The sequence below is a fragment of the Panicum virgatum genome, chromosome 9K (assembly GCF_016808335.1).
Source record: "Panicum virgatum strain AP13 chromosome 9K, P.virgatum_v5, whole genome shotgun sequence".
Taxonomy (NCBI): domain Eukaryota; kingdom Viridiplantae; phylum Streptophyta; class Magnoliopsida; order Poales; family Poaceae; genus Panicum; species Panicum virgatum.
Window position 1 is genome coordinate 43,515,949 of NC_053144.1, and position 24,157 is coordinate 43,540,105.

Genomic DNA, 24,157 nt, shown 5'->3' on the forward strand with positions numbered 1-24,157 from the left:
AGGAAGTGAACGAGGGTAACAAAGATGACGAAGATGATGATACCAGTAATGCTGCCGCTTCACAGGATGAATCATGCACTATTCCTTACTGCAACCGCCCTTGTCACAAGAAGAAGGGCCCTGCGCCTCCGGCACCACCGCCTGCACCACCTGCAATGGGTGGATACTACGGAGAAGACTCAACGCAGTTTACTATGTGGAGGTACGGCTACTAGGACTACCCTAATGCTAGTGACATGCTGCATCGTTGTGTTTGTTGTGTTTTTTTAAATTACCTAAGGTATGTTATGTTAGTTCAGAATATGTTTACCGTAGTTTGCAACGGGTTCTGCCATGCCACTGCATGTCTGATGTGTGTTTCATTAACCTTGTATTATGATGTAATTTCGATGATTTACATTGTGTAATGCAGTTCTTAGTTCTTAATTCTTACCATTATATTTGATGTGTGGTTCACAGTATTTTAGTCTCCTGAAAAGGTCCGAAAATATTAAAGACAAGTTCGAAGGTTCAATAGATTCCCGGCTAGAACTGCAAATTAATGCTACAAGTTACAACACACAGATTCAAGCTCTCAACAGAAAACATAAACAACTAACTGCATTGGCATGTGCACGCGACAAGGTAACTTTTTGTTGCATCTAAATCTACCATGTCTTAGGGAATGTTAAATGCCGGGATTACATGGTTGTACTCTACTGAGTGCATCGAGGATATTTGCCCCTGCTAATTGCTTCGGGCCCGGCTTCCTTCGCACGACGTGCCCTCTCTCGCTTTCTCTCCCTGTCAGCTTCACGTTCCGCCGCCGCCTTACGATCCCACCTCCTCCATCCTCTTACGGATATCTTCTTGCATTTTCTTGCGCTTCTCCTCTTGCTGTTCCTCATGCTTCATTCGGCGCCAACATTCCGCAGCCCACCTTGCTTGTTGTTCCACAAAGTCCTTTGCCTGTTGCGATTGCACGGTGTCGAACCACTGCACAAAATCACAAAGAGGTGGAGGAGACTATGTCCAACAAAAATTAGAATCATAACACAATGTTAGGTCACAAAGGAAAAAAGCGTATGTTGTCGTGCTACCTTAGTTCGGTTTTTGCCGTATCGCTTAGGTGGATCATATTCGTAGTTCTCACACATAAAGAACCTCATCCCGTAATCATCGCCTAAAACATCTGATTTCATTAACTTGCACAACGAACCGCAGAAACACATTGGCACATCAGTTCCTTCAGGTATGGTTGTTTCATACTTGCTCCATGGAATGTAGGTTGATCCCGAGGAAGACATTGGCGTTTTGGTGTAGTGTCCCTAATGACAAACATTTATTTCAACAATGCACCTATTCGAAACAAAATTCATGCGTCAAAAATTAAGAGGGCATAGAGGATACCTTCGGATACCTTACTGTTGTAGATCTGTGGTTTTAATCGGACTTGCCAAGGTTAAATTTCTCATTTGGGCGAGTGGAGGTTCTGATAAAAACCGAGAAGGGGGCAACAAATGATAGACGCTCGGGAAGAAGGGAAGAAAGAGGTATATATGGCGCCCAGCTCGGCGCCACAAATTAAGGCGCCGAGCTCGGCGCCAAGATCTGCGGCGCCGAGTCTAGGCCCACGTCGGATGCCAGGTTGGCTAGGTGATTGTGCGTGCGTGGCACCTCGGCGCCGTGATCTGTGGCGCCGAGACGTGTTAGCTCGGCGCCACAGTTTACGGCGCCGACCCCAGGGTCCATTTGTACAAAAAGTTACAAAAAAGACTATATGTGAAATTCTTTCACGAAATGGACTAAATTGCAAAAATTGCAGGCACGCACCTTGGTCTCGGGATTCTATGGGCCTATCTGATTTGTTCAACCGTGGTCCACAAAAGGGCAGTCAGGCCCACAAACGAAGAAGCGGCCGTACCCACCATCACCTCTTCCGACTCTGACCCATATCGCCCACAAGGGAACGCCGTTGGCGTGCAACGGCCCAACCCAAGAGCAACCAACCAACCAACCAACCAACCAACGGCTAGTATTGGGGAGCGGCGAGCGGCGCCGGGGACGCCCGCCTCCTGGCCTTCGCCGTCTCCGTCCGTCCGCCGGGGACAACGGTCATATTACCGTTGTACTACCACGACCCCAACCCTTTAAAGCTCCCTCCCCACGCGCCCATCCGCCGCCGTCTCCACCCCCGCTCGGCTCTCTCCCCCTCTCGCACGCCGTCTCTCTTTCCTCGCGCCTCCGCTTCCCCAGCGACGCGCGCGCGCCTCCTCCTCCCCTCTCGTCTCCTCCCCTCCCGTCTCGCCAAGGAAAAGCGCACTGATGGAGACGCCGCTGTCCAACAGGAGGATCACCCGCTCGCTCGCCGCCGCCGCCGCGGCATCTGCCCGTGAGTCCTCTCATCTCTGCTCCTTGATCGCTCCCAGATCGCTTCTTGAATCCTGACGACGCGAGTTCTTGGGTGTGTTTTCCTGACGATTGATCGCGCCTTCAATTTTTGCGCAGAGAAGAGCGCCGCCGCCGGGACGGACTCCGCGGCCCTGCTCTCCTCCCGGGCCAAGAACGCCGCCGCCGCGGGGGAGCCGCAGCCCCGAGCCGCGCTGCACGACATCACCAACGGCAACGACTCCCCCATCGTCGGCCTCGCCGCGGGCGGCCTCCACGGCACCGACAGGACCCCCGCCTCCGCCGCCGCCAAGACCCGCCGCAGGGCCCCGCGCCGCACGCCCGGGTCCGGGGAGGCGCTCCTGCGCGGCCAGGTCAAGGCGCTCCTGAACAAGGTCGAGGAGGAGCAGGGGTGCGCCCCCGCGGCTCTCGTCAGGCCAGCGCGCATCCAGGAGCTTCTTGGGGTCTCCAGGTCGCCGGCGCAGCTCCTCGCGCCCACGCCGGCCAACACGCCGCAGATCGGGCCCGTCTCCGCCGCCAGGGAAGGCCTCCTGGTGCCTGATGGTGTCCCCGTGGTGCCCTGCGTCCTCGAGGAGGAACTACTGCTTCCTAAGCTGCAGGTAATCTAATTCCAATCGAAACTTAAGAAACTCCAACAATTTAAGAAACAACAATCGAAACTTAAGTTCCGATTGTTGATGTTTTATTGGAAAGGGCACAGAGGTCAACCCGCTTCAAATATGGAACATGGATTCTGGCAATGCAACGGAGTTGGGTCCTCATATCGATCCGAATGAATCAGTCTTTCTACAGAGGTCAATCTTTGCCTATTAGGCACATACAGGAGAAGATAGATTTTTTTTCTAGAGGACGCGAACAAGCAACGGTATATTAGAGATAGTAAGGAGTTGTATACACGGGGGTATGCATTCATGTCACGCTTTCTGTGTGTTAAGAGGTTGCTAGCTAGCAAGTATAGAAACAGGAGATATGTGCTAATAAATCCTCTCTTCTTAAAGCCCAAGTAGGACAAAGAAATGCAAGTAAATACCCTCGATTCGCTTTCCTGCTAGAAGAAGTGAGGGTGATGTCCAATGACCTGTTGAAGAAGCTTGCAGTGTAGATAGGTATCCGTTTCGTCAATCCACAGGTGGAGATACCTGGGATGGGTTTTCATGGCCTATAGTCCCCTGCCGCCGAAGCACGAACTACTTTAAATCATTGATAACGGTAGCGGGAACTTGTTGAAAAGAAAGTTAGTACCTTGGGAGCATTGCTGTGACCGCTTTATGCAAGAGTTCCGGTATATGCAGCATGCACCCAGATAAGCCAAAGAAGGAAGGAGCGGAAGGGATTAGTACTAATAGGCAAGGAAGTCGTCTGACTTGGGGCGTGAAATCCGATAACTCAAACTGGTCTGTTTCTTTACCTTAACCTACCAGGCGTGGAGCAATTGGTGCTGCATCGAAGATTTTCGTAGATAGACAGATCTTGCTTTTCTTTTGAAAGACAGTTAGCGGTACCAAGGTGATCCAATGAAGAGGTAGACGCTATATGCTGAAAACTTTGTTCGTTTTTTGTTCAGATAGTTCAGTTGGTTGGAGCAAAGGACTGAAAATCCTTGTGTCAGTGGGCACACTACTAGATAGATTGTATGGCTCCGTTGGTGACTTTCTGATCGCGGGTTTCATTTGCCCAATGCCATTCATCTTGCGTCAAATCCGGTCTTTCATGCAAGAGTTTCATTTTTGGCCGCTACTACGTTCGTCCAAGAGCTGCGGAACTCATGACTCTATTAGAAAGTAGAATGACCAACTTTTACACGAATTTTCAAGTGGATGAGATCGGTCCACAGGACTGACGGGGTGGGGGCTTGCTGTCTACTTGGCGAGCCTTCACTGCCCCCCTTCTGTAACTTCCCTTCTTTCGTCCGTCCACGAGGCAGTCAAAAGACCCCTTGCAGAAAAAGTAGGAAAATGGACTGAAATTGTTGGATTAGTGGATTTCTTTTTCTACTCCAGTCCCTCTTCGAGGGATTTCAGGAGGCCCGCAGAGCGACCCTGGGAGGAATGGATAAAGAAAGTCCCTCCGGCTCCAAGTTTCCCATTCTTTCTTTTACGTTACTTGTCTATTCAGCAATCCCCAATTGATGAGATCGTTCTAGTTTGTAGTTCAACGTGCGTGGTAGAATTGCCGTCCAAGGTTTTTGTTCTGAGTAGTAGATTTCCAATTTCAATTAGGAAAGGTCTATTTGTTGTTCTCAATCTGATAAAGAAGTTTGTGTAGTGTCTTATCTAGCTGTTTTACTCTTAGGGTTCCTACTAGTGTATGGTACGTCTCAATGCCACCTGGTTTCTAACGTGGTAATCTTGGTACATGGTGCAGTTACTGAAATATCAGGCATCTGCATTGTTAACTGAATCTAGCTCGTCCTGAATGTCATGAAAATTCTGTTCAGAACTTAAAATAGTGCTGAGGGTTCTACGGTTCTTCCAACTTGTCAGTTGTCATAGGATTTGTTCTGACAGCGAGTTTAATCAAGCCACACGATCCATTTGTTGCTGAACATACGATCTCTGCATTGCTAACTGAATCCAGCTCGCCCTGAATTTCATGGCAACTCTGTACGGAACTGAAAATGATGCTGAGGGTTCTTCCAACTTGTCGATTGTCATAGGATTTGTTCTGCTTTGGTTAAGAGATCATAACAGCAAGTTGTAATCATGCCATATGATGCATTTGCTGCTGATCATTATCTGTGCATTGTTTACTGAATCTACCATGTTCTGAGAAAATGTTCTGAAAGTGCTTCCAACCTGAACAGCAAATTCAATTCTTTCCTCTAACCAGTAGCACAATTCTGTCCTCTAACCAGCAGTTACTGTTCCACTTGTTCCTAAGCTGCTTTGCTGCTCCCCTTCTTATGCAGGCCATGGCTGCTTCTCTGCAGCTACCTCAGCCAGAGGAGAACCTCGGCGAATGTCAGCTGAACCGTGCGCTGATGTTCGACGACTCGCCTGAAAAGTCCGATGTGTCCAATGGGCCGGCTGTCTCGTTCCAGGAGAGCAGCACCGGCAGCTGCATTGACAAGTCGTCATCACCTGAGGATGACAGCTCCTCGGCCTGGTCAGTTCAGGTCCCTGCCAGCTCTGAGAAGGGCGACGAAGAAGAACTCGGCGTGGAGGACCTGGGAGAGTACACTGAAGAAGGGGAGGACCTGGGAGAGTACACTGAAGAAGGGGAGGAGTGGGAAGAAGATAGTGACGACGACTGCTTCGATGACCTGTGCGAGGAGATGAGCAGGATGACCGTGGTCGACGAAGAAGAGGAGAGGAAGGCAGGGCTGCCGCAGTTCGAGGGGAAGCACACCCGGTTCATCTACAACAGCGACGACGAGATCGAGCGGGAGGAGGTGGCGGACGCAGCTGAGGCGAGGGCGGAGCTCGGCGCGCTGATGCTCAGGGGACTGCCGGTGCCGGAGGGCAGGCACCTGCGCTTCCACGAGGACGATGAGGACGAGGAGTGAAGCCGTGTCAGTCGTGTTCGGATTCGGGCATCTGCAGTGGTTGTCATTCCCTGACATGACACCAGCAACATATTCTTTTGGGGTCTCTGATTCTACATTCTGACTCTGTGTTTTGGGGTCTCTCAGTTGCGAATTCATCAGAAATGCAACATATCCCCAGTTACTGAATAAATCTGCTCTGTGGCATTCGGTGCATGAGAAGTCTCTATGCTGTTCAGTAGTTTCAGATTTTGTGCTGTTTTGGATATATCGTTCTGGGGAAGTTGAGGCCTTGTACTAGCAAAAACTAATTTCTGCTATGGCCTCTGGGCTTCTGCGCCCTCTGTTTCTTCATTGTGATCAGTTCTTCAGAAAGCATAAAAAAAGTTCTTCAGAATCAAACATATCAAGTTGCTGAATCAAAATGCATTCTGACATTCCTGGGACTGTATCCGTCCCTATCTTGATGATGTCCGCCTTTACTTTGTGTGAAGCCCTTTCTTTTTTTTTTTTGAAAGTGATTGTGCCCTTTCGATTATGTTTCTAGTCATTGTTGTAGATATAATCGAAGGGTTTTTTTTTAAATAAAAGGCAGGAGCACTGCCACATTATATAAGAAGAAGAAGTATTCGTACATAACGCGCCGAACGAACACCACCACCACACAAATAACGTACGCAAACAACACACAACAAAACACTACACCACCACAATCTGGGAGATGAGCCAAAAGAAGCCATCCGCGAACTGCGCCGTCGTCACTAACGCTGTGCCACGCCAAAATCCGCGACCCGCTGCTAGCCTAAGCGGCAACCAGAACTCCTCCACCACGGGGTTGTCATCCTCAAGCCGCGCACACACGACCGTCGATCTCCCAGGTCCAGTCTAGCTTCAGTAGAACACTCCCGCCGCTTAGGCTAGCAGCGGGTGGGGGGCCTCTCCACAACCACCGCCTCGTACTCCTCAGAAGCAACCACCTTAAAGTGTACGGGGACCTTGCCGCCCGCCACACTGGACACTGCTCAGCCAAGGATCCTTGCCACCGAAACCGCATTGAGAGCCTCACCATCGCTAAGCCATCACCGGGATCACCACCGCACCATGCGCGCCAACCCAAGGCCTCCAGCACCCATGGGCCCTCTGCACCTTGCCGCCAACACGGATCCAGCGCACCTCCACCGCCGCTGCGCACAAGCAACACCACCAAACAAAACACCACCAACACTGCCACAAGCCGAGACGGGTCTCAGAAACGACGCCTCCAAGAAGGGCACGACGCCAATGACGCCGTCGTCGCTCGTCCAAAGCTGGACAGGGTTTTCACCCTAAGGATCCCCGTGCAGCCGGATAGGGTACTCCACGATGACACCCCCAACAGCCGAAGAGGAGGCCCGGCTAAACCCCATGCCTGCAGCACACTCGCGACCATGTGACAGCAGCTCGCTCCATGCCGCCTCCGCAACGCCACTGCCGAAGAGGAGGCCCGGCACAACCCGGAGTGCCACCATAGCACCACAAACGTACCCAGTGCTAGCGCGCCCAGCACAAGCCACCCAGGCCCACCACCATGGTGGCGCCAAACCTGCAGTGCCGTCGAGGAGGGAGGGGAACGCCGCCCAGCACCCCACTGCACCCAGTGCCCGCACGGAGCACATCGCCAACGTCGCCCTCGGCCACCGTGGCCCAGGGCAGCAAGCGCCGAAGGCGCCCCCACCAGGGCCGCCCACAGCTCGACGGCCGGCGCGGTAGCCCAAACAGGCCGCCACCACTACTGCCGCCGCCGTCGTCCCGCGCGCCCCCGCCCGAGTCGCCGCTGCCATCACCGTCCCGCGCGCCGCACAGGCCTCCACCATCCCGCGCACCGCCGTACGGGCCGCCGCCGCCCGCCGCCGGACGCCAACCTCCACCCACCGCCGACACACAGGCGCCCCCTCGCGCGGCCTCCAGATCCGGTCGAGGCCGGGCCGGATCCGTGGCCCCTGCCTCCGCCGCCGCCGCAGGGGACACCGGCGTCGGCGAGGTCCCTCGGGACCGATGCGGCTGCGCCCGCCGCAGAGTCCCGGAGGAAGGGGAGAGGCCGTGTCGCCGCCTTCATTGGGAGCCTGACGAGCTTCCGGAGGTACCTCAGGCAGCGGCGCGAAGGCAGGAGGCGGCGGCGGCACTAGGGTTTCCTTCGCTCGAGTCGCCGCGCGGGGCGACACGAGCGGTATCTGCCGATAATCGAAGGGTAATCTTATGTTCTGCGGTCAGCTTCAGCCTTCAGTGCTCGTCCTTTTCCATGTAATTCAGTTACCATCGAATAAAAGCAACAGGAACAATATAGATATCAGAACACTTTCTCCTCTTTTTGGATTAGGATCAAAACAGTTTTTAGTTCAACACTGTGATGAAAGAATTAAGTTTTTTTTAGTAGATGGAATGATAAAACCGGCGCGGCAGGATTGGGAGGAGGGGAAACCAAAGAGATGGATCGGCAGATAGGACAGAAAGCGGCGGACGGGCCTCTGGTCCGGTGGTAACTCCCGAGGATGGGAGCATACTGGCGGGGTTCGAGCCCCCGTCCCGCACCTGGGTGCCGCGGTGCGTATGTGTGTGCTGGCGTTTGTGGTGGTGTGTTTAAGCCTCGATATGAGGCATTCTGAGACTTCTCAGGTAGTCTCGTCCGCGCTGAATCCGGTTAGCATGGCCGCCCAAAAATCTTATATGACTTCCCAATGTTTTTGGGTGCTTTCAAAAAAATAAAATAGGACAGAAAGCGACATGTGCACATGTGGCCTGTTGACCATCCGTCAGGTAGTCTCGTCTGCGCTGAATCCGGTTAGCATGGCCGCCCAAAAATCTTATATGACTCCCCAATGTTTTTGGGTGCTTTCAAAAAAATAAAATAGGACAGAAAGCGACATGTGCACATGTGGCCTGTTGACCATCCGTTTGTTTTCATGTGCTTTTCCTGGCATCGCGTTAAACTCACCCAATTCTCTGACTTGTTCGTGGGGTTGCGCAATGCACCGCCTGCTGTCATCAGTCTAAAGCTACCCTGTTTAAAATTTAAGAAACTGAAATTGCGTCCTACAAAATGTCCAAAATTTTGCACTACTATTACAGAAGAATTCACTACCCCTGTAGCATCAACCTTACATAATAGCATACGTGCAACAAGGAACGATTTTTGTATATTCCCCCAAAACAAAATTTATTTTAATTTTTTTGAAGAACTCAAAAGTTATTTTATCATAAAGTTATTTTCCCCTCAAACTTGTACGACCTAAAATTCTACAAATAAAATTGTTCATATTGGTTTCCGATAAGCAAGTAATTTTGTTATAATTTTCAAAGATTATTACTTAATTTCAGGAAACGAAAAAGGCATAAACCAAATGGCAAAATTTGACCTCTAACCCTATCGATGAACTTTTCCAAACAGAACTACATGCAACCACAACAATAAAGGCCATATGAGAATACTGTGCTAGTTTTCGACTAAAATTACGAGTCTATATTTTATAAAACTAATAGTGGCCTTATACTGAACCAAAGAAAGCAAGAGTTTGTCGAAACAGTTTGACAGTTTCCATGATGTCATTCACATGTGCAACCTTGCAAAAAAAAATATACAAAAAGGAAACTATTTTGTAAAAGAAAATCTGCCCCCACAATCCTATTGCATTTACACTTTCCAATACATGGCATTACCAACTCCAAGATGAAGCACTAGAGTGTTTCAAAAAAGATTAGATGGATCGAGCTCGTACTATCTTTCCTTTTATTAGAGATGTTGGAGTTGATCTCGGGCTAACAACTTTGACCAACAAAACGGGTGTCGCCTTCCACTTACGCACGAATTTCGATCGGAAGCATGCAACAAACCTGGCTAATGATGTAGTAAGCTACCATTTATGTTTGTTCTAAGCCAATCTTTTTTTACTTTTTTTTTGAAATTACACAGTAAAGCTCAGATACTCACAACACATGTACACTAACACCTCCAAAAAACACACGTACGCAAACTCTATCTCTATTAGCATTTTCGAAGATTGAACCGGCAAATCCTCGAGATTAACGAAGTCACCACAGGAACGTCGCCGAAACTGAATGCACAACGCCATTAAAACCTAGAATATTCATTCTCACGGGAACTTTATATAGACAGAGGGCACAAGATCGACATTACTAATTTCATGTTTTTATTGTAGAAAAATACTTTCAAAACATCAATTTGAGACAAATTTATAGGTACCGCGAGTCAACATATTATGTACAGACTAACGATGACAACGGGTCAGATTCAGTTCGGGTGGAGTGTCTGGGCACCCAAAACTGAAACTAAACATGAACCCGCCACGAACTCCAATTCGGATAAAAATTCATGCCCAAAACTAAAACCCGCGGATATTCGAAACCCAGCTGATAATCCGAAACCCAAAATATGAGGCCGAGGTCGTGGCTCCCGGAGTGGAGGGTGGCCGGCGTGTCGCGTGCGGGCGTGCGGCGCGGCCGTCGTGCGGGGCGCCTCCGTGCTTGATTGCAGCCGCGGCGACGCAGCCTCTGTCCGTGCGGCGTGCAGGCCCGCAAGGCGCGGGCGACCTCCTGCTCCGGCCCTCCTCCGTATCGTGCGGTGCGGTCGCCTGGGTGCGCCGGGCGGGCCGCGCGTCATCGGGATTGCCGGATTGGTGAGAGAACGAGGGAGCTAGTAGCTAGAGAGGGGGTGGCTAAAGCGGCTGAGTGGGCGACAGAGTGAGGGAGAGGCGAGAGGGACTGAGGGTCTAGGTGAGGGGATTTTTGGATTATATATCTAGAATTGCTAGTGGGTTTTTGTTGGACTAATTATTTTTCTGATAGAGCCTCGCGGGTTAAATTTAGAATCCGCCTCAAACCCAAAGTGTTTCAGGTATCTGAACCTGCAAATCCGCACATAAAAATTAGAATTCGAATCCAAAACCCATGGATATTCACCTCCAATCCAATCCGCTGCCATCTTTAGTACAGGCCGGTTGTGATAGACTTTTTTTAGGGTAAATTCCTTCATTGGCCCTAGAAAAAATAGTGCTCCCCTCTATGACCCTGCGAAAATGAAACTTCCTTATTTGACACCAATTTTATTTCCTATCCCCTCTATGACCCTACCGTTACCTCCGTGAGCCACTTCAGTTTGTTTCTTCAGTTGCCATGAGAGTTCTGGACGGGCGTCGGTGTTAACTGGTAGTGGAGCAGGCACATGTGCGAGTCACGGCAGCAGCACGCGTACCTCCGCCGTGCCGCATGACCTGCACGCGGCCGCGGCCCTGCTGTTGGCGCCGCGTGCCACCTCCCGCTCCCGTTCGAAGCAGCAGGACTACGCCTCCTTAGCCTCGCCCTTGACGCACGGCGGCGGTCGTAGGAGCCGCTCCACCATGGCACGCAAACCCGCCGGGGCGTCCTCGTGGCCACTGGCGACGCATTCGCCCCCGCAAGCGCCTGCTGGAGCCGCTCGCCGCCTGCGCCACCCGCAGGCGTTGAGCCACCGATGCGCCCCATTGTCGACCGCACGGCGTGCTCCTCCTCCTGCTCCTCGTGGCTGCTGGCAAGACCCTGCCATGCCTACGCCTCCGACCGCCTGCCGGAGCAGCTCGAATAGGCTGGCCTTGGCCGCCCGCCCTTGCCACTGAGAGGCCGCCTCCGAAATTCGCCGTGTTCAAAGCCTCTCCGCTCGATTCCTTCAATTGGAAGCTTTGCCCCCATTCTCTCGACCTCCCCACAGCTCAACTGCAGCCCGCCATAGGCCGCATCGAGCCGTCGCCGGCGAACACCGAGCTTCCAGCGCCACCTCCTCTCCCTCTATTCCATCCAAACAGACAAATGGGTTCGCTGCAGCCTCGCCGTGCTCATGCGCTCGCCGTCGCCGCGCGTTCCAATCTGGGTTGGCTGGGGAGGGGAGGTGGAGCGGAGGCGTTGAAACCCGACTGCGATGGCGCAGGCGCTTGCGCTTGCGCGGGGAGCTGAGGGCGGTGAAGCGGGCAAAGAGCTTGAGCAGGCTGCTTTAGTAGGAGCAGAGGGAGCGGTCGAAGGTGGCGGCGAGGACGGTGGGCGCGGACGGTGGTGGCCAGCTAGCACGGCGGCGCGGGCACACGGACCCGCCCGAGTGTGGTGGCGCGGCGACGTGCCGCCCCGGCCGACGGTGCGGCGTGGGCGGCCACAGTGAGAGCGACCGACGGCGCGGATGGCCGGCGGGCGAGAGGCCGGTGGTGCAGTGCAGACGGCCGGCGGCGGGGCGGCGGGGACAGCAGGGCGAGCACGGCGGCTGTCTGAGCAAGGCGCGCGTATGACAAGGTTGGAACAGCATACGGCAGGCAACGGCGCAGTGCAGGAAACGAATGGAAGTGGCTCACAGAGTAACGGTAGGACCATGCAAGGGATAGAAAATTAAATTGGTGTCAAATAAGGAAGTTTCATTTTCACAGGGCCATAGAGGGGAGCACTATTTTTTCTATGGCCGTGGAAGGAATTTACCCTTTTTTTATGATTGGAGGTGTAAGTTCCTTTTTTCTGTATTTCCTGTTTTATGAGCTGAGCACAGGTGGGGGCAAATTAACCAGACGGGGGAGGCATCAGCTATCAATCAAGTGGGTCAGTGGGTGCAAGTGTGGGTAGCTAACCTCGTCGAGCTGCCCTCCCTTCGCCGGCATGCGGGCTCATCGCAGCACCTATCGCGTCCACACTCGCCGGCCGGTCGCCGTCGAGCTGACGGAGAGAAGACACGCCGCGTCGCTGCGGAATTAATCCGAATAATCTATGGCCTGGCTGTGGTTAAGTAGCTTGCTCGTACAGTCTCCTCGTGGGGCCCCACAGGGCCCTGTATGTGAGTAAACTATATACGCCGATGAATGCGATGTGGCCGTAGTAGCTTGTAGCTAGAGAATTCGGCGAATCAGTCAGCGACATCTCACCAGTATGCGGCAGCCTGAGGGCAGCCGTAGTAAAGTGTTTCCGCAATACCCGCTGTTGCCTGGTGCTCATGGTCATTAACCTCCATCACGACGATCGCCGTCATAGTATTAAAAAAAATCGATCGCCGTTATGATCCATGGTTTTTTATATATAATATGTATCTGGATTTCAGACAAGAAAAACATACATAACGGTATACAGATACAAACACAATCGTGAAGGATACAAAGTCAATCTCAAGTATTTGCTGATTCAGTCTCTAAAATTGTTCGTAGATGTAGATTTTGTGTACGTGTGTTCATAGAAGTGGGTGTAAACCTAGCTCCGCCACCAAACGCTGACGGCAGGGAAACCCTAGATCTAGGAAGACACGAACCTAGACTATATACTTCCGCATGCCAGATCCACCTTCATATCTGGTGCCTGTTTGGCCGCCGGAGAGGAAAGGGATCGAAAGAATCACCACCGGAAATGGTGGTCACCTCTTTTTTTTTTGCCCTTTGCAACTATAGCAGGAGATAGGAACGAAAGGAGCGAGAGACTACAAAGCCAACACTTATCATGCTTACAAGTTCAAGACTCTGCTTGTAAGTAGTGGCACTGTGTCAGAACATGCGTCGTCCTATTCGCCTGGGCTGCAACCCGCCGGGTGGGGAATGGCGGGAGCTAGTTGGCTGGCTATGCCAGTCCAGCCGGTTTTTCCCAGCCGATCAGGCGTAGGGATGAAAATGGACGAGAACGGGCGGGAAACCCCCTCAGCCGCTTCCCTTCACATATTTTATAACGGAAAACGGAAACGGGAGCGGAATAGCTGAAAACGGAAGTGAAAACGGAATATGCAGGTTACGGAAACGGACGGGAACTAGAAAATTTATCGAAATACATTATTATTTAATCACCATTCACTTTGCATGAATATAACACTTTACACTCTTTTATGCAAGCTATTTTTCTAAAAATATGATCAATGTTTCATGTATCCTATGATTAAATCGTGAAGTATACCGATTAATGTTTAGGAATAAGAGAAAATATATGATGTGCCAATTAAAATTTTATTATATTTTATAAATATAGAATTAATATGGAATCACCCCGGCTAAAAACGAGATCCCGTAAATATGGACGGGATACACCCCTTCTCGCTTCCCCGTCCCGTCCATAATCAGGCGGTGTCCCTAAAGGAATACGGATTCTGAGACGTGGGTGACTTGGTGAATGACTGATGGTTTGGGTCGAGATGGAGAGAGATGGGCTTTGTTTGGTTCTTATAGCACACGATTTTCGAGAAAAGAATTTCATATATATAGAGTACTAAATGAAGTCTATTTGCAAAAAAACATTTAGAGATGAATGTAATTTTTCGCGACGAATCTAATGACAGTAATTAATTAACGATTAGCTACAGTAATAATTACAGTAACTATCCTCTAATCACGTTATCAAAGGTCTCATTAGATTCTTCAGAGTTCCTAGCATAAGGCTTCTGAGGTTAGTTTTAAAACTACCTTAATTTAATATCTCTAATTAGCGTTCAAAGTTATATAATTTCTATCACAGCACATACGGCCATTCCCATTTCCAGCGTAGCAGCCGGAGCAGCGGGCTGCCCGTCGATGCGTTTGTTCCACTTGCACCCCGTCGGCGGCGCTGCTGCGCTCCCTCCCAAGTCAAGCGAAGCGAGGCGGTTCGGGTCTCCGTCTGGGCCCCGAAACAACTCCTCGCGCAGGCGCAGCGCACTGCTCCTCCACACGGCGCACACCACACTCCACTTGCTGCCCTACCGCGCTCCCCTTCTCTTCCGTGCGCGTCCCGTCCACCGCGCCCCTCCCCCGGGTCGCCCTCCCCTCCCCTCTCCCCACCGCTCACGGCGCGGCGCCCGTCCATGCGCTCCTCCCCCAAGAATTGACCCACCCGACCGCCGCCCCTCCCCCATGGATCGCACCATCAGCAGCAGCGGCAGCAGCGGCAGCGCCACCACGGCGGCCAGCCAGAACCCGCACCTCGGCGTCAACAAGCTCGGCCGCAGCATCCGCAAGGCCACGCCGCCGCCGCCGCCGCCTCAGCAGCAGCAGCCCGCCGCCCGCCCGCCGCAGCCCCAGCCGCAGGTCTACAACATCAGCAAGAACCAGTTCCGCGACATCGTCCAGCAGCTCACCGCCGGCACCCCGTCCCCGTCGCCCCCGCCGCCGGCGCAGCCCCGGCCTCAGTACCACCCCCACCCCCACCACCCGCCGCCGCCGCAGTCGCAGCCCAAGCCACCCTCCATGCGCCTCCAGAGGATCCGCCCGCCCCCAATCGCCACCCCCGTCGCGCGCCCCCCGCCTGTCCACCCCAACCACCACGCCGTGCTCCCCAACCCTAACCACAGCAACCCCGTCGGCTTCCACCGCCCGCCGCCGCCGCAGCAGCACCATCCCCAGCTGCAGCACATGCCCGCGCCCGGCCCCGCCTGGGCCGACTCCCCGGTCTCCGCGTACATGCGCATCCTTGAGAACTCCCTCTTCAGCGCCACCCCGCCGGGCGCGGCGGCAGCCGCTGCGGCTACGGGACGGGCGCCTCCGCCGGCGCACCCTCACCCCCAGCCTTCGCATCCCCATCCCCCGCCTCCGCCGCCCGTGCCCTCTCCCGGGATACTCCCTTTCCCGAGCGGCTTTCTCAACCTGCTCTCGCCGACGCCCAGGTCGCCCTACCCGCTACTCTCGCCGGGATTTCAGCACCCGCCGCCGCTCACGCCCAACTTCCCCGCGCTCTCGCCGCTTCCGGGGACGGGCATCCTTGGCCCAGGGCCCATGCCGCCGCCGTCGCCGGGGCTCTGGTTCCCGCAGTCGCCGTCGGGGCTCCTTTCGCCGTCGGGGTTCATGCCGATCCTCAGCCCAAGGTGGAGAGATATGTAGCAAGGGTGCCTCTCCTCTCCGCAGCAGCTGCCCCTGTGAAGCAAGGCGGCCGTGTAACATTTGACGGTAGGGACATAGCCACGGTGAGGTCAGTTGGGTCGTCGGCCGGAGTTGGCTGGAGGAAGACACAGGTGGGTTGCAACTTGGGACACCAATATTTGTTCATGTTACTTACTGCTTGTGCAGTTGTGCGATTGGCTATATATTTGTAATTGTATAACTGGGGAAAATTTCAATTCATTCACTTTTCTTAGCTGCAAAATATGGACAGGTTAAACTGGGCATGTTCTTAGTTTAGGTTCTCGGGTGTTTAGGCATGGTAAACTGTAATTGTAAACCTGTAGTTCAGGAAAGATTAGCTCTTTCTAAGAAATCTCAAACTGATGCTTGTTGTTGGTCTACCTATTAAGGCATGGAATGTTCTACATTTATTTTCTTTCTTTGTTGATTGAGAAGATGAACTTACTGAACATCATCTGGCCAGAAAATCACGATCAAACAAATGTTGTTATTACTGTCATGAACTATTTGGAAGGGTTTAGTCGGAACTCTTAAGATTGGCATATTGTTATTATGATTATAAGTCAGTGCTCACAGGATCATGCTATCATGTGCTAATTAGGCTCATCTGTGATGCAAATGTTGCTTTTTGCTGATTTTGGCAGTGTGGCAGTAGCATTTTCTGATCTCCAAATTAGTAATATGTAGTTCAACATTTTGCAATAGAAATAGGAGCGGCATTCCTCAGCAGGCCGCGCTGTATACCTTTGGTCTTTGAATTTGACACAGAAATCATTGCCTTTTAGTTACTGCCTGGGTTAGCACAGGACAAGAAATGCTGTTTTTGGCCGTGCCAGGGTATGAATGGAAATCTATTCATATTGATACAGGCTTTGTATAAGTTACTAGCTTATTCTTCCTTACCCACAATAGGGAAAGTACACATAAGGTTATGCAACATCATGATTGGAGAGACGCTCCTTATATAGCTTATCTTGGAGGTTTCAATGCCAAATAATGTCTAGATTGATTTTTCTTCAAGTGGCGTCCTTAGATGCACACCAAGTCCCCAAAGTTCTGTTTTTTTTCCTAGTGGGAACTCGCAGGCAGATCTGAATGGTCTTCTAGGTTATGATGCATGGGTCCCAGAAAAAGAAAGTGTAGTTTCAAGTGGGAATTCTTTACTGTTTATATGATTTTGTAGTTTTATACCGTGTGGCATACTATAGTTTGTTTGTGTCCTCTTCAGAATTAATATATGACATATTCTACTGGACCCCCTCGGTAGGCAATGCTAAAGAGGGAATAACTAAAGGATGGTCCTTATTGTTCTCCTGTAAGAAACTATCATTCTTTGTGCGCCGCATCTCCTAAGTAAAGATTGTTTTTGTACAAATGTGTTCTATAAAATTACTGTTTCATTTTCTAAATTGTCCGTGTGAATATATGCAAGAATTCTATGTACTAAGTCGATTCTTTTAATTCTTTCTGAAATGATTGAGGAATTCCCACCTGTATCTGTAGAGGTTCAACTAGACTTGACACTATGGCTTGCTTGTTACTGATGAACTTAGAGCAGCTTCCAAATCAAATCTTTCCACAATTGTGATACTTAAATGGATATCTATAGCAAGATTCAAGACTGAAAATTTTGCATCTTTGTATATATTCTGATGACTTCTAAGTTCTTTTAGTCTCATTGTCTAATTATTTCTATGTTATTTCTTGCATTAGGATACTTTTCACGGCATCTGCATTCATGGATACGGTCATACGGCATTGAAAGAAACTCACTGTGGTGCTCATGTTTGCCAATCGTTTTGATGATGTGCACATGCACTGTAATGTGATGACAGACGTCAGGCCTAAGATCTAATGTTCGGTGTTACACCACTTCACCATTCTGCCCGCTGGAATGGAAAGTTATGTTATTTAGTTAGCTACTTAGCTTAGCTTTGGTCTAGAAAGAAAATACTATATTCCCTTTTTCTAAAAAAAACACTAGCGGTTTGTACATGTCCTTGCTGCTGATGTGCGCTCTCTTGTTGTGTCTGGTTTCTATTGGGGCCTAGGGATTCCGGATAGTTTACCAAAGTGCTTTTCAGTTTGCTACAACGTGTGCTCCTCCTATTGTCGGTAATAATTGCTAGTTTTATGTCTGTATGAACTCTGAACTTTCAAGGGATTTACTGATTGCCAAGCATGTTCTCCATTTCTGTTATCTCAGTTGACTTAGAAGCATTGAGAACGGTATGGATATGCTTGAAGTATTCTCCAGACTATTATTGAATACTAGCAATCATCCGTAAGCTGCATCATTTCCTTGTTTTATTGGGCTTGCAAGCTGTACCATCGCAGAAAAAGAAGATGATGAAAATGTGACACAGTCATCTAGTACCTTGCTGGATTATTTCAATGAAACATTCTGTTGATTAAACTGCCTGTGTGTGTACTGGCGTGCCCGCGTGTAGAACAAGCAAGCCAAGCCAGCCAGATTTTGAGGAATTGGGTGCACATCTCTACGGTCAAGCAAGGAACCTCTCGAGTGATGTGGCATATTCCGTTTAAATTCAGTGAATTTTCCTTTGTGTCGGCCCCACAGAGCGTTGACTTGCCCGTCTGGATCTGGTGATCTGGTCGCTGGTCAATGAAATCTGAAACCTACCGGCCTCTGTGTGGGGTTTACTGACAGAGGCCGGCTGCTCGGGCAGATCTGTCTGTTGATCCGGCACTAACCCGGGTAAAGTAACTCCGGTGGCTGTCACGGTCTCATCATCACTCGCTTACGGTCGGAGTGCTTGTTTTCATCGTCGCCTTTTTTTTCCCCTTTGTTTTCTTCGGTAGAAACCGGAGGGCACTTCCAAAAGAGACCGGAGAATATCGTGAAAAGGGCGGCGGATTGGAGCGTGACGGCGACGTGCTTCGGTCCGCACGCGCCGTCCCGTCGCCTGCTTGCTTGCCTGCTGTTTGGCCAAAACCTGAGAGGAATTGAGCACTGGATTTGTATCTATACAAGATAAAACTATATACCAGTCCTAATCTGTGCTATCTTTATCCATGGCATTCATCTGGGTTCGATAGGAACGAGGCGAAGGCGATGTGTGGTTTAGTATCAGGCTGCTCTCTACACCATTCTGCTGCTGCTGCTGTTGGGAATCCGCAGGAAATTTGATGCTTTTTTACCCTGGCCGTGTTTAGAATCAAAATTTTTCTCTCCAAACTTTACTATTCACCTATCACATCAAATTTTTTTGCCTCATGCATGGAGCATCAAATATAGGTAAATAAAAAAAACTAATTGCATAGTTTTGATGTACACGACGAGACGGATCTTTTGAGCCTAATTAGATCACGATAAGACAACAATTATCACAAATAAACGAAAAGTGTCATATTGTGCTACAATGTCCGATGTGACACTTTTTACTACCATTTTACGAATCTAGACACAGTCCCTCCTGCATCCATCCTAGCAGTATCTTCAGTCCAGCCGCTGTTTTTGCAGGGGATCAGGGGATGGATTGGATGGGGACGTGTCGGCCTAGTCCTATCTGGTGTGGTGTGCCTCCAACCCCAGGGCCGGTGTCCGGAATGATGAGGGTGATCGCTGCCATCTCAACTGCTCAAGGGCTGCCTGTCCTGTGGCCTGATCGCGACGCGGCAGGATCGGCGCAGAAATCTTTGACCTGGAACGGATCACAGGAGCAAGCCAGCTGCTGCCCGGGACCTCGTGACACTAGGCGCCAGACGGGGATGGAACCGGAACGGCGGAACAACAGCGACTGCAGGAAGATGTCGCCATGGTAGCCAGGTGCTCCACCTTTCTTCCACACCCGTGTTGCGCTTCCTTTCAGTCCTCTCGTTCTCTCTGTGTTCTGGGCACAACGTATATCCCCTCGGCTGCATGATGCTGGCCTACTCTTTGAGACCCTTGGACCTTGGCATCTGTGGTAGCGGAGGAATAAGATGGCTTATGTTTTACTTGTTGGGATGGTCAAATGGGCTGCACGGAAAACGGCACTAAAAACATGACACGACCACGTCTAATGTAGCGCGTAGGTCGAAATTTCAGCATATAGTGCCGACACAGACACGACACGGCTAATGGGCTAGCATAGTCTAATATGATACTAGCCCACAATTACTTCCCAGTTCTCATCTCTCTCAATCCCTAATCTCTCTTCCCTCTGTCAGCCACCACCAACTCGACTCCTCCCTCTCTCCCGCAGACCCGCATGCATCTCGCCGACCTCGCTGTCCTCCTCGTCTCGTCTCTCTCTCTCCACACCCACACTCCTCCCCTCGCCACATTGTGCACCGCGGCCCATCTCCGCCGTCACCGCATCGCCTGCCACGGCCCTTCCCCTCATCACGTCGCTCGCTACCATTCTCCTGGCTTTCCCTTCTTGCGAGCCGCCGCCGCCGCCACGCTCCTCGCATCGTGCGCCGTCATCGACGTCGCCGCCTACCTTGCGTTGCCCGCCATCACCCGCTTCCCTGGTTGGATGTCGCCACCGCCGGACATCGTTCTCGGGTTGGCACGGAGCCGCCGGCACATCACGATATGGTTCTCTCACTTAGTGTCTGCCTCGGCCGAGCTGCCGGCACGTAGTGCCGGCACGACTAAACTTCCATGCTAGGCGTGTCGTGCCGGAACGTGACACGTTTGGCCATCTATATCCATTGATCCTAGAATGTTCAAGCTAATGCAGATGGCAACAGTTGCATGAGGAACCGGTAAGTTATTAGATGCATGGTTCAACAACATTAAATAATGCATTATGAACATTTAGAACCTTTGTGTTCGTCTAGATATTGCCATTAGCAATGCCAGAGTGCTGCGCTGACTCAACAACGGTACATACTCAGATAATAACTAGGTTTGGCAATAAGGCCAGTCTCAATGGGAGTTTCAAAGAGGGTTTCATGATATTAAATACCATCAATTTTGCTGACATGGCAAGGAAATAGAAGGATGAAGTTTCATGAGATGTGAGGAGAGCTTCATCACTATGAAACTCATCTGACATAGTTACCTAGTTCTCAGTCTAGGTAATTGTGTCCATGAAACTCCCACTGAGACCGGTCTAACAAGTACTACATCGGTCCTAAATCATTAGTTGTTTTGGTTTTTATACATACATTTATAAGTTTTGCTGTGTGTCTAGACATAATGTATATCTAGATGCATAATAAAAATTATATAGTCAGAAAAGCTATGACGACTAATAATTTGGGATGAAGGGAGTAATTAACAACGAAAGAATATTTTGCTGAAAAATGTGCAGCATATGTAGTACAGAACAAACTAATGGGTAGGGATGCAATGCAAGTAGCTTTCTTGCATCTCTAGGGAATGCAGCTACTGATGCCCTTTTGTGTGTGTGTGTGTATTTTTGGTTCATAACAATCGCACCCCCCCCCACCACACACACCCCCAAAAAGAAACATTAACCTGAATCACATACTGATTACGAAAAATAAAGTCCTCTGCTGAAGCCACCTTAAGAGTGGCTGCTCAGCTTGGTGAAGTGAGCTTTCTTCTTCAGTAGGCTCCCAAATTTCTTCAGAAGAGCCTTCTTCTTCTTGTGGACGTGCTGATCCTGGTTGAACGACGATGTGGGACCATGGATCAGCAGCCCATTCATCTGATCCACCAGCCCGTCGTCCCCCGGTGACTCAACATCGTCGTCGTCGTCAACCGACTCGGAATCATCGTCCCTCTCTTTGGACTGGTCATTCTCTATGATCTTGCTGTTCTCCAAGGAGCTGGCGTCCACTACCGATAATGATATGATACTCTCCTTGTCATGCTTCACCTGCCTGACCGTCTCCACCTCCACGTGCTTGATGTCCTCCATTTGGATGATGCTCTCGCCATTGTTGTCCTCGTCGTCTCTGACACTATGATGCATCGGCGAGCAGATCAGCTTCAGGAGCGCGCTCGGCTGCTTCTCTGGGCTCCTGGCGACCTCCCCTCCTTTCCTGGCCGTGGCCTCGGCGAGCAGTGCGGCGAGCTCGTCGATCCTCGCCTGGGCGGCCGCTTCTCGTGCCCGCATCTCGCTGTTCTCCCGCGCGATGCTCGCCAGCTCGTGCTCCTTCTCCTCCAGCGTCTCCTTCAACCGCAGGCCGCTGATCTTGGCCTCCTCCGAGGTCAGGCTGGCCTCGGTGATCTTGGCCTCGAGCAGCCTCAGCTTGCTCTGCAGCTGCATCTTCTCATCCTTCGCAGCCTTGGCTTCGCACTCCGCGGCTTCCAGTGATTGGAGCACCTTGTCCATTTCCAGCTTGGTGATCTGGGCCTTAGACTTCTCGCTGCTTTCGTCTTCAGCTTTCCTCGCTGTCACCTCCGCAAGCAACCTCGAGAGCTCGCCAGCCTTCTCCGACGCGGTTCGCTCTCTTAGGCGCAGCTCGGCGACTTCATGGTTCAGAGCAAGCAGCTCCTTGTCCTTGAAGGACAGCAGGTCTTTGAGGTGTGAGCTCTCTGCCTTTGCCTCCTCAGCACTTGAGCTAGTGTTCAATGCCTGAGATTCAAATTCTTGCAGCATGCTGAGCAGCTGGGTTCTGTCTGCCTTGAGCTCCTGCACTTCCTTCTCTGAAACTCTCAGAGCCTCCGTCAGCCTGCTCATCTCTGTCTGGATGGAGCTCATCCCATCATCCGATCTCTTGAGCATATCCACAAACCCTGCCTCTTTCGAGATCCACTCATCCTTCGAACTGTTGGCCTCCGAGCCCATTTTCTCAACCGATTTCCTGAGGCAGGCCGTCTCGTGGTTCGACGCATCAAGCATCAGCTGGTACCTGTCCTCTGCGGTCTTCATCGCCGCCTTCAGTTCTGATACCTGAAGCTGGGCACTGTCCAGCTCTGCTTGTTTTGCGAGGACTCTCTCCTTGGCCTCTCTTGCCTCCGATGAGACTTCGCGTAGTGCGGCTGCCAGGTCCTCCACAGCCTTCTTCACCTTATCCCTCTCATCCCTGGTGTCGTCAAGCTCCTTGAGCAGCCTGCTCTTGTCTTCGGCGAGTTCGCCAACCCGAGCACTCGCCGTCTTCTCCGCGACAGCAACCTGTCGATGCGCCTCGTGTAGAAGCTCGTGTTCAGACCTCAGCCTATCAATGGCGGCCTGCAATTCAGACGCCTCCTTCGTCGCGACGTCGAGACGCCTAGTGGCCTTCCCTGTGCTCGCTCGCTCGCTTCCTTCTCCATGGACGCCACCTTCCCCTGAAGCTGGAGGACCTGCGACTGCTTATCCTGGAGCATGGACGTGCAGTCCTCGAAGGTGTTGGTCAGCGACGCGAGCGCCTCCTCGTTGCGCCTGTTGAGACGCGAGACCTCTCCCAGGCGAGCCTCCAGCGACTCCGCCTTGCTCTTCCACTCCCGCGCCGACCGGGCGGCGTCCGCCTCGGCGCCCCTGGCGTACGCGAGGTCGACCTTGAGCCCCTCCACCCGCTCCTCCGCTCCGGCGAGCCTCTCCTCGACCGCCCTCGCCGTCCGGAGCTCCGCTCTCAGCGCGGAGGCCTCGGACTCGAGCTTCCCGATGGCCGCCGCGGCGTCTCTCTCCCTGGTCTCCAGCTCGGTGCCGAGGCGGGCCGCTTCCGCAATCAGGGCCTCCACCTTCTTGGCGCTGGCGTCGGCGATCCTCTGCAGCTCGCCCGCCTGGTCCAGGGCGGCGTCCTTGGCCCGCGCCGCGGCCGCCAGCTCGCCCCTGACGCCGTCGAGCTCCCTGGTGGCGGCGATGAGGGAGGCGACGTCCTCGGCGTGGCGCCGCTTGACGCCGTCGCACTTGCGCCGCCACTCGTCCTCCGTCCGGTGGGCGAGGTCGGCGGCCGCCTGCTCGCGCTCCGTGGACTTGAACCGCTCCAGCTCCAGCGCCTCCTCGGCCCGCCGCCGCGCGGCCAGCGACTCTTCCAGCGCCCCGCGGGCGTCGTCGGCGAGCCGCCTGGCCGCCGCCAGGTCCTCGAGGACCCGGGCCCTGTCGCTCTCGGCGGAGGCCAGGCGCTCCCTCGCGTTCCTCAGGTCCTCCTGCACGAGTCTCAGCTGCGCCTGCAGCTCCGACGTCCTCGCCATCCTCTGCTGCTTCTGATCAACACCAAGACATTGGGGGCAAGTTCAGACCAGAGATTACATTACAGGAACGCATGGTCGATGATCATCTGGTGGCTAGACTATGTGAGTCCGCGTCGCCTTTGTCTTACATCGGAAGCGGCGGCGCGGGATGATGCCGCCGCCGACGCCGCCTTGAAGGACCGGCGCTCTGCTGCTGCTCCGGGCGACGGCTTTGCCGGCAGGTCGATGGACGCCGAGGACCTGTCGAGGGGGACGCCGGCGGCGGCGGCATGGTGCAGCGGGGAAGGCGCTCGGTCCGCCGGCTTGCTCCGCGCTCCGGCGGGCTTTGCTAGCCTGCTGACTCGAGGTGCCGACGCTGCCCTGCGGCTGGACGGCTGTTTGTCAGAGAGGCCGCTTGGGCTG

At 52.3% G+C, this 24,157-nt stretch overlaps 4 protein-coding genes across 5 annotated transcripts; 2 read left to right on the forward strand and 2 right to left on the reverse strand.

Annotated features, from left to right (window-relative positions):
• The first annotated feature begins 2,151 nt into the window (after window positions 1-2,151).
• Window positions 2,152-6,268, forward strand: LOC120651539 (protein-methionine sulfoxide oxidase mical3a-like). 2 transcript variants are annotated; one of them, XM_039929057.1, is made up of 4 exons: window positions 2,152-2,371; window positions 2,488-2,987; window positions 5,297-5,551; window positions 5,582-6,268. In XM_039929057.1, the coding sequence occupies exons 1-4, from the start codon at window positions 2,305-2,307 to the stop codon at window positions 5,891-5,893; spliced, it is 1,134 nt and encodes a 377-aa protein (XP_039784991.1). In that variant the 5' UTR covers window positions 2,152-2,304; the 3' UTR covers window positions 5,894-6,268. The 2 variants fall into 2 exon arrangements, with proteins under 2 accessions (XP_039784991.1, XP_039784990.1); XM_039929056.1 differs by having other exon boundaries at window positions 2,153-2,371; window positions 5,297-6,268.
• Window positions 6,269-14,500: 8,232 nt separating this feature from the next.
• LOC120651540 (protein HAIKU1-like) lies at window positions 14,501-17,919 on the forward strand. The gene is made up of 2 exons (XM_039929058.1): window positions 14,501-15,824; window positions 17,428-17,919. Exon 1 carries the CDS (start codon window positions 14,731-14,733, stop codon window positions 15,691-15,693), a length of 963 nt encoding a protein of 320 aa, XP_039784992.1. The 5' UTR covers window positions 14,501-14,730; the 3' UTR covers window positions 15,694-15,824; window positions 17,428-17,919.
• A 3,278-nt stretch (window positions 17,920-21,197) lies between these two features.
• On the reverse strand, window positions 21,198-22,511 carry LOC120648020 (WEB family protein At5g16730, chloroplastic-like). The gene has a single exon (XM_039924803.1). The coding sequence runs from the start codon at window positions 22,509-22,511 to the stop codon at window positions 21,198-21,200; it is 1,314 nt and encodes a 437-aa protein (XP_039780737.1).
• LOC120651542 (WEB family protein At5g16730, chloroplastic-like) lies at window positions 22,186-24,157 on the reverse strand. The gene is made up of 2 exons (XM_039929060.1): window positions 23,884-24,157; window positions 22,186-23,767 (listed from the first exon to the last, which is right to left on the reverse strand). The coding sequence occupies exon 2, from the start codon at window positions 23,753-23,755 to the stop codon at window positions 22,793-22,795; it is 963 nt and encodes a 320-aa protein (XP_039784994.1). The 5' UTR covers window positions 23,756-23,767; window positions 23,884-24,157; the 3' UTR covers window positions 22,186-22,792.

Coding starts and splice junctions, on each gene's coding strand:
- LOC120651539 (XM_039929056.1), top strand. CDS start 2,305: ATGGAGACGCCGCTGTCCAACAGGAGGATCACCCGCTCGCTCGCCGCC. Junction 2,372..2,487: donor CGCCGCCGCGGCATCTGCCC/GTGAGTCCTCTC, acceptor ATTTTTGCGCAG/AGAAGAGCGCCGCCGCCGGG. Junction 2,988..5,296: donor TACTGCTTCCTAAGCTGCAG/GTAATCTAATTC, acceptor CTTCTTATGCAG/GCCATGGCTGCTTCTCTGCA.
- LOC120651540 (XM_039929058.1), top strand. CDS start 14,731: ATGGATCGCACCATCAGCAGCAGCGGCAGCAGCGGCAGCGCCACCACG.
- LOC120648020 (XM_039924803.1), bottom strand. CDS start 22,511: ATGAAGACCGCAGAGGACAGGTACCAGCTGATGCTTGATGCGTCGAAC.
- LOC120651542 (XM_039929060.1), bottom strand. CDS start 23,755: ATGGCGAGGACGTCGGAGCTGCAGGCGCAGCTGAGACTCGTGCAGGAG.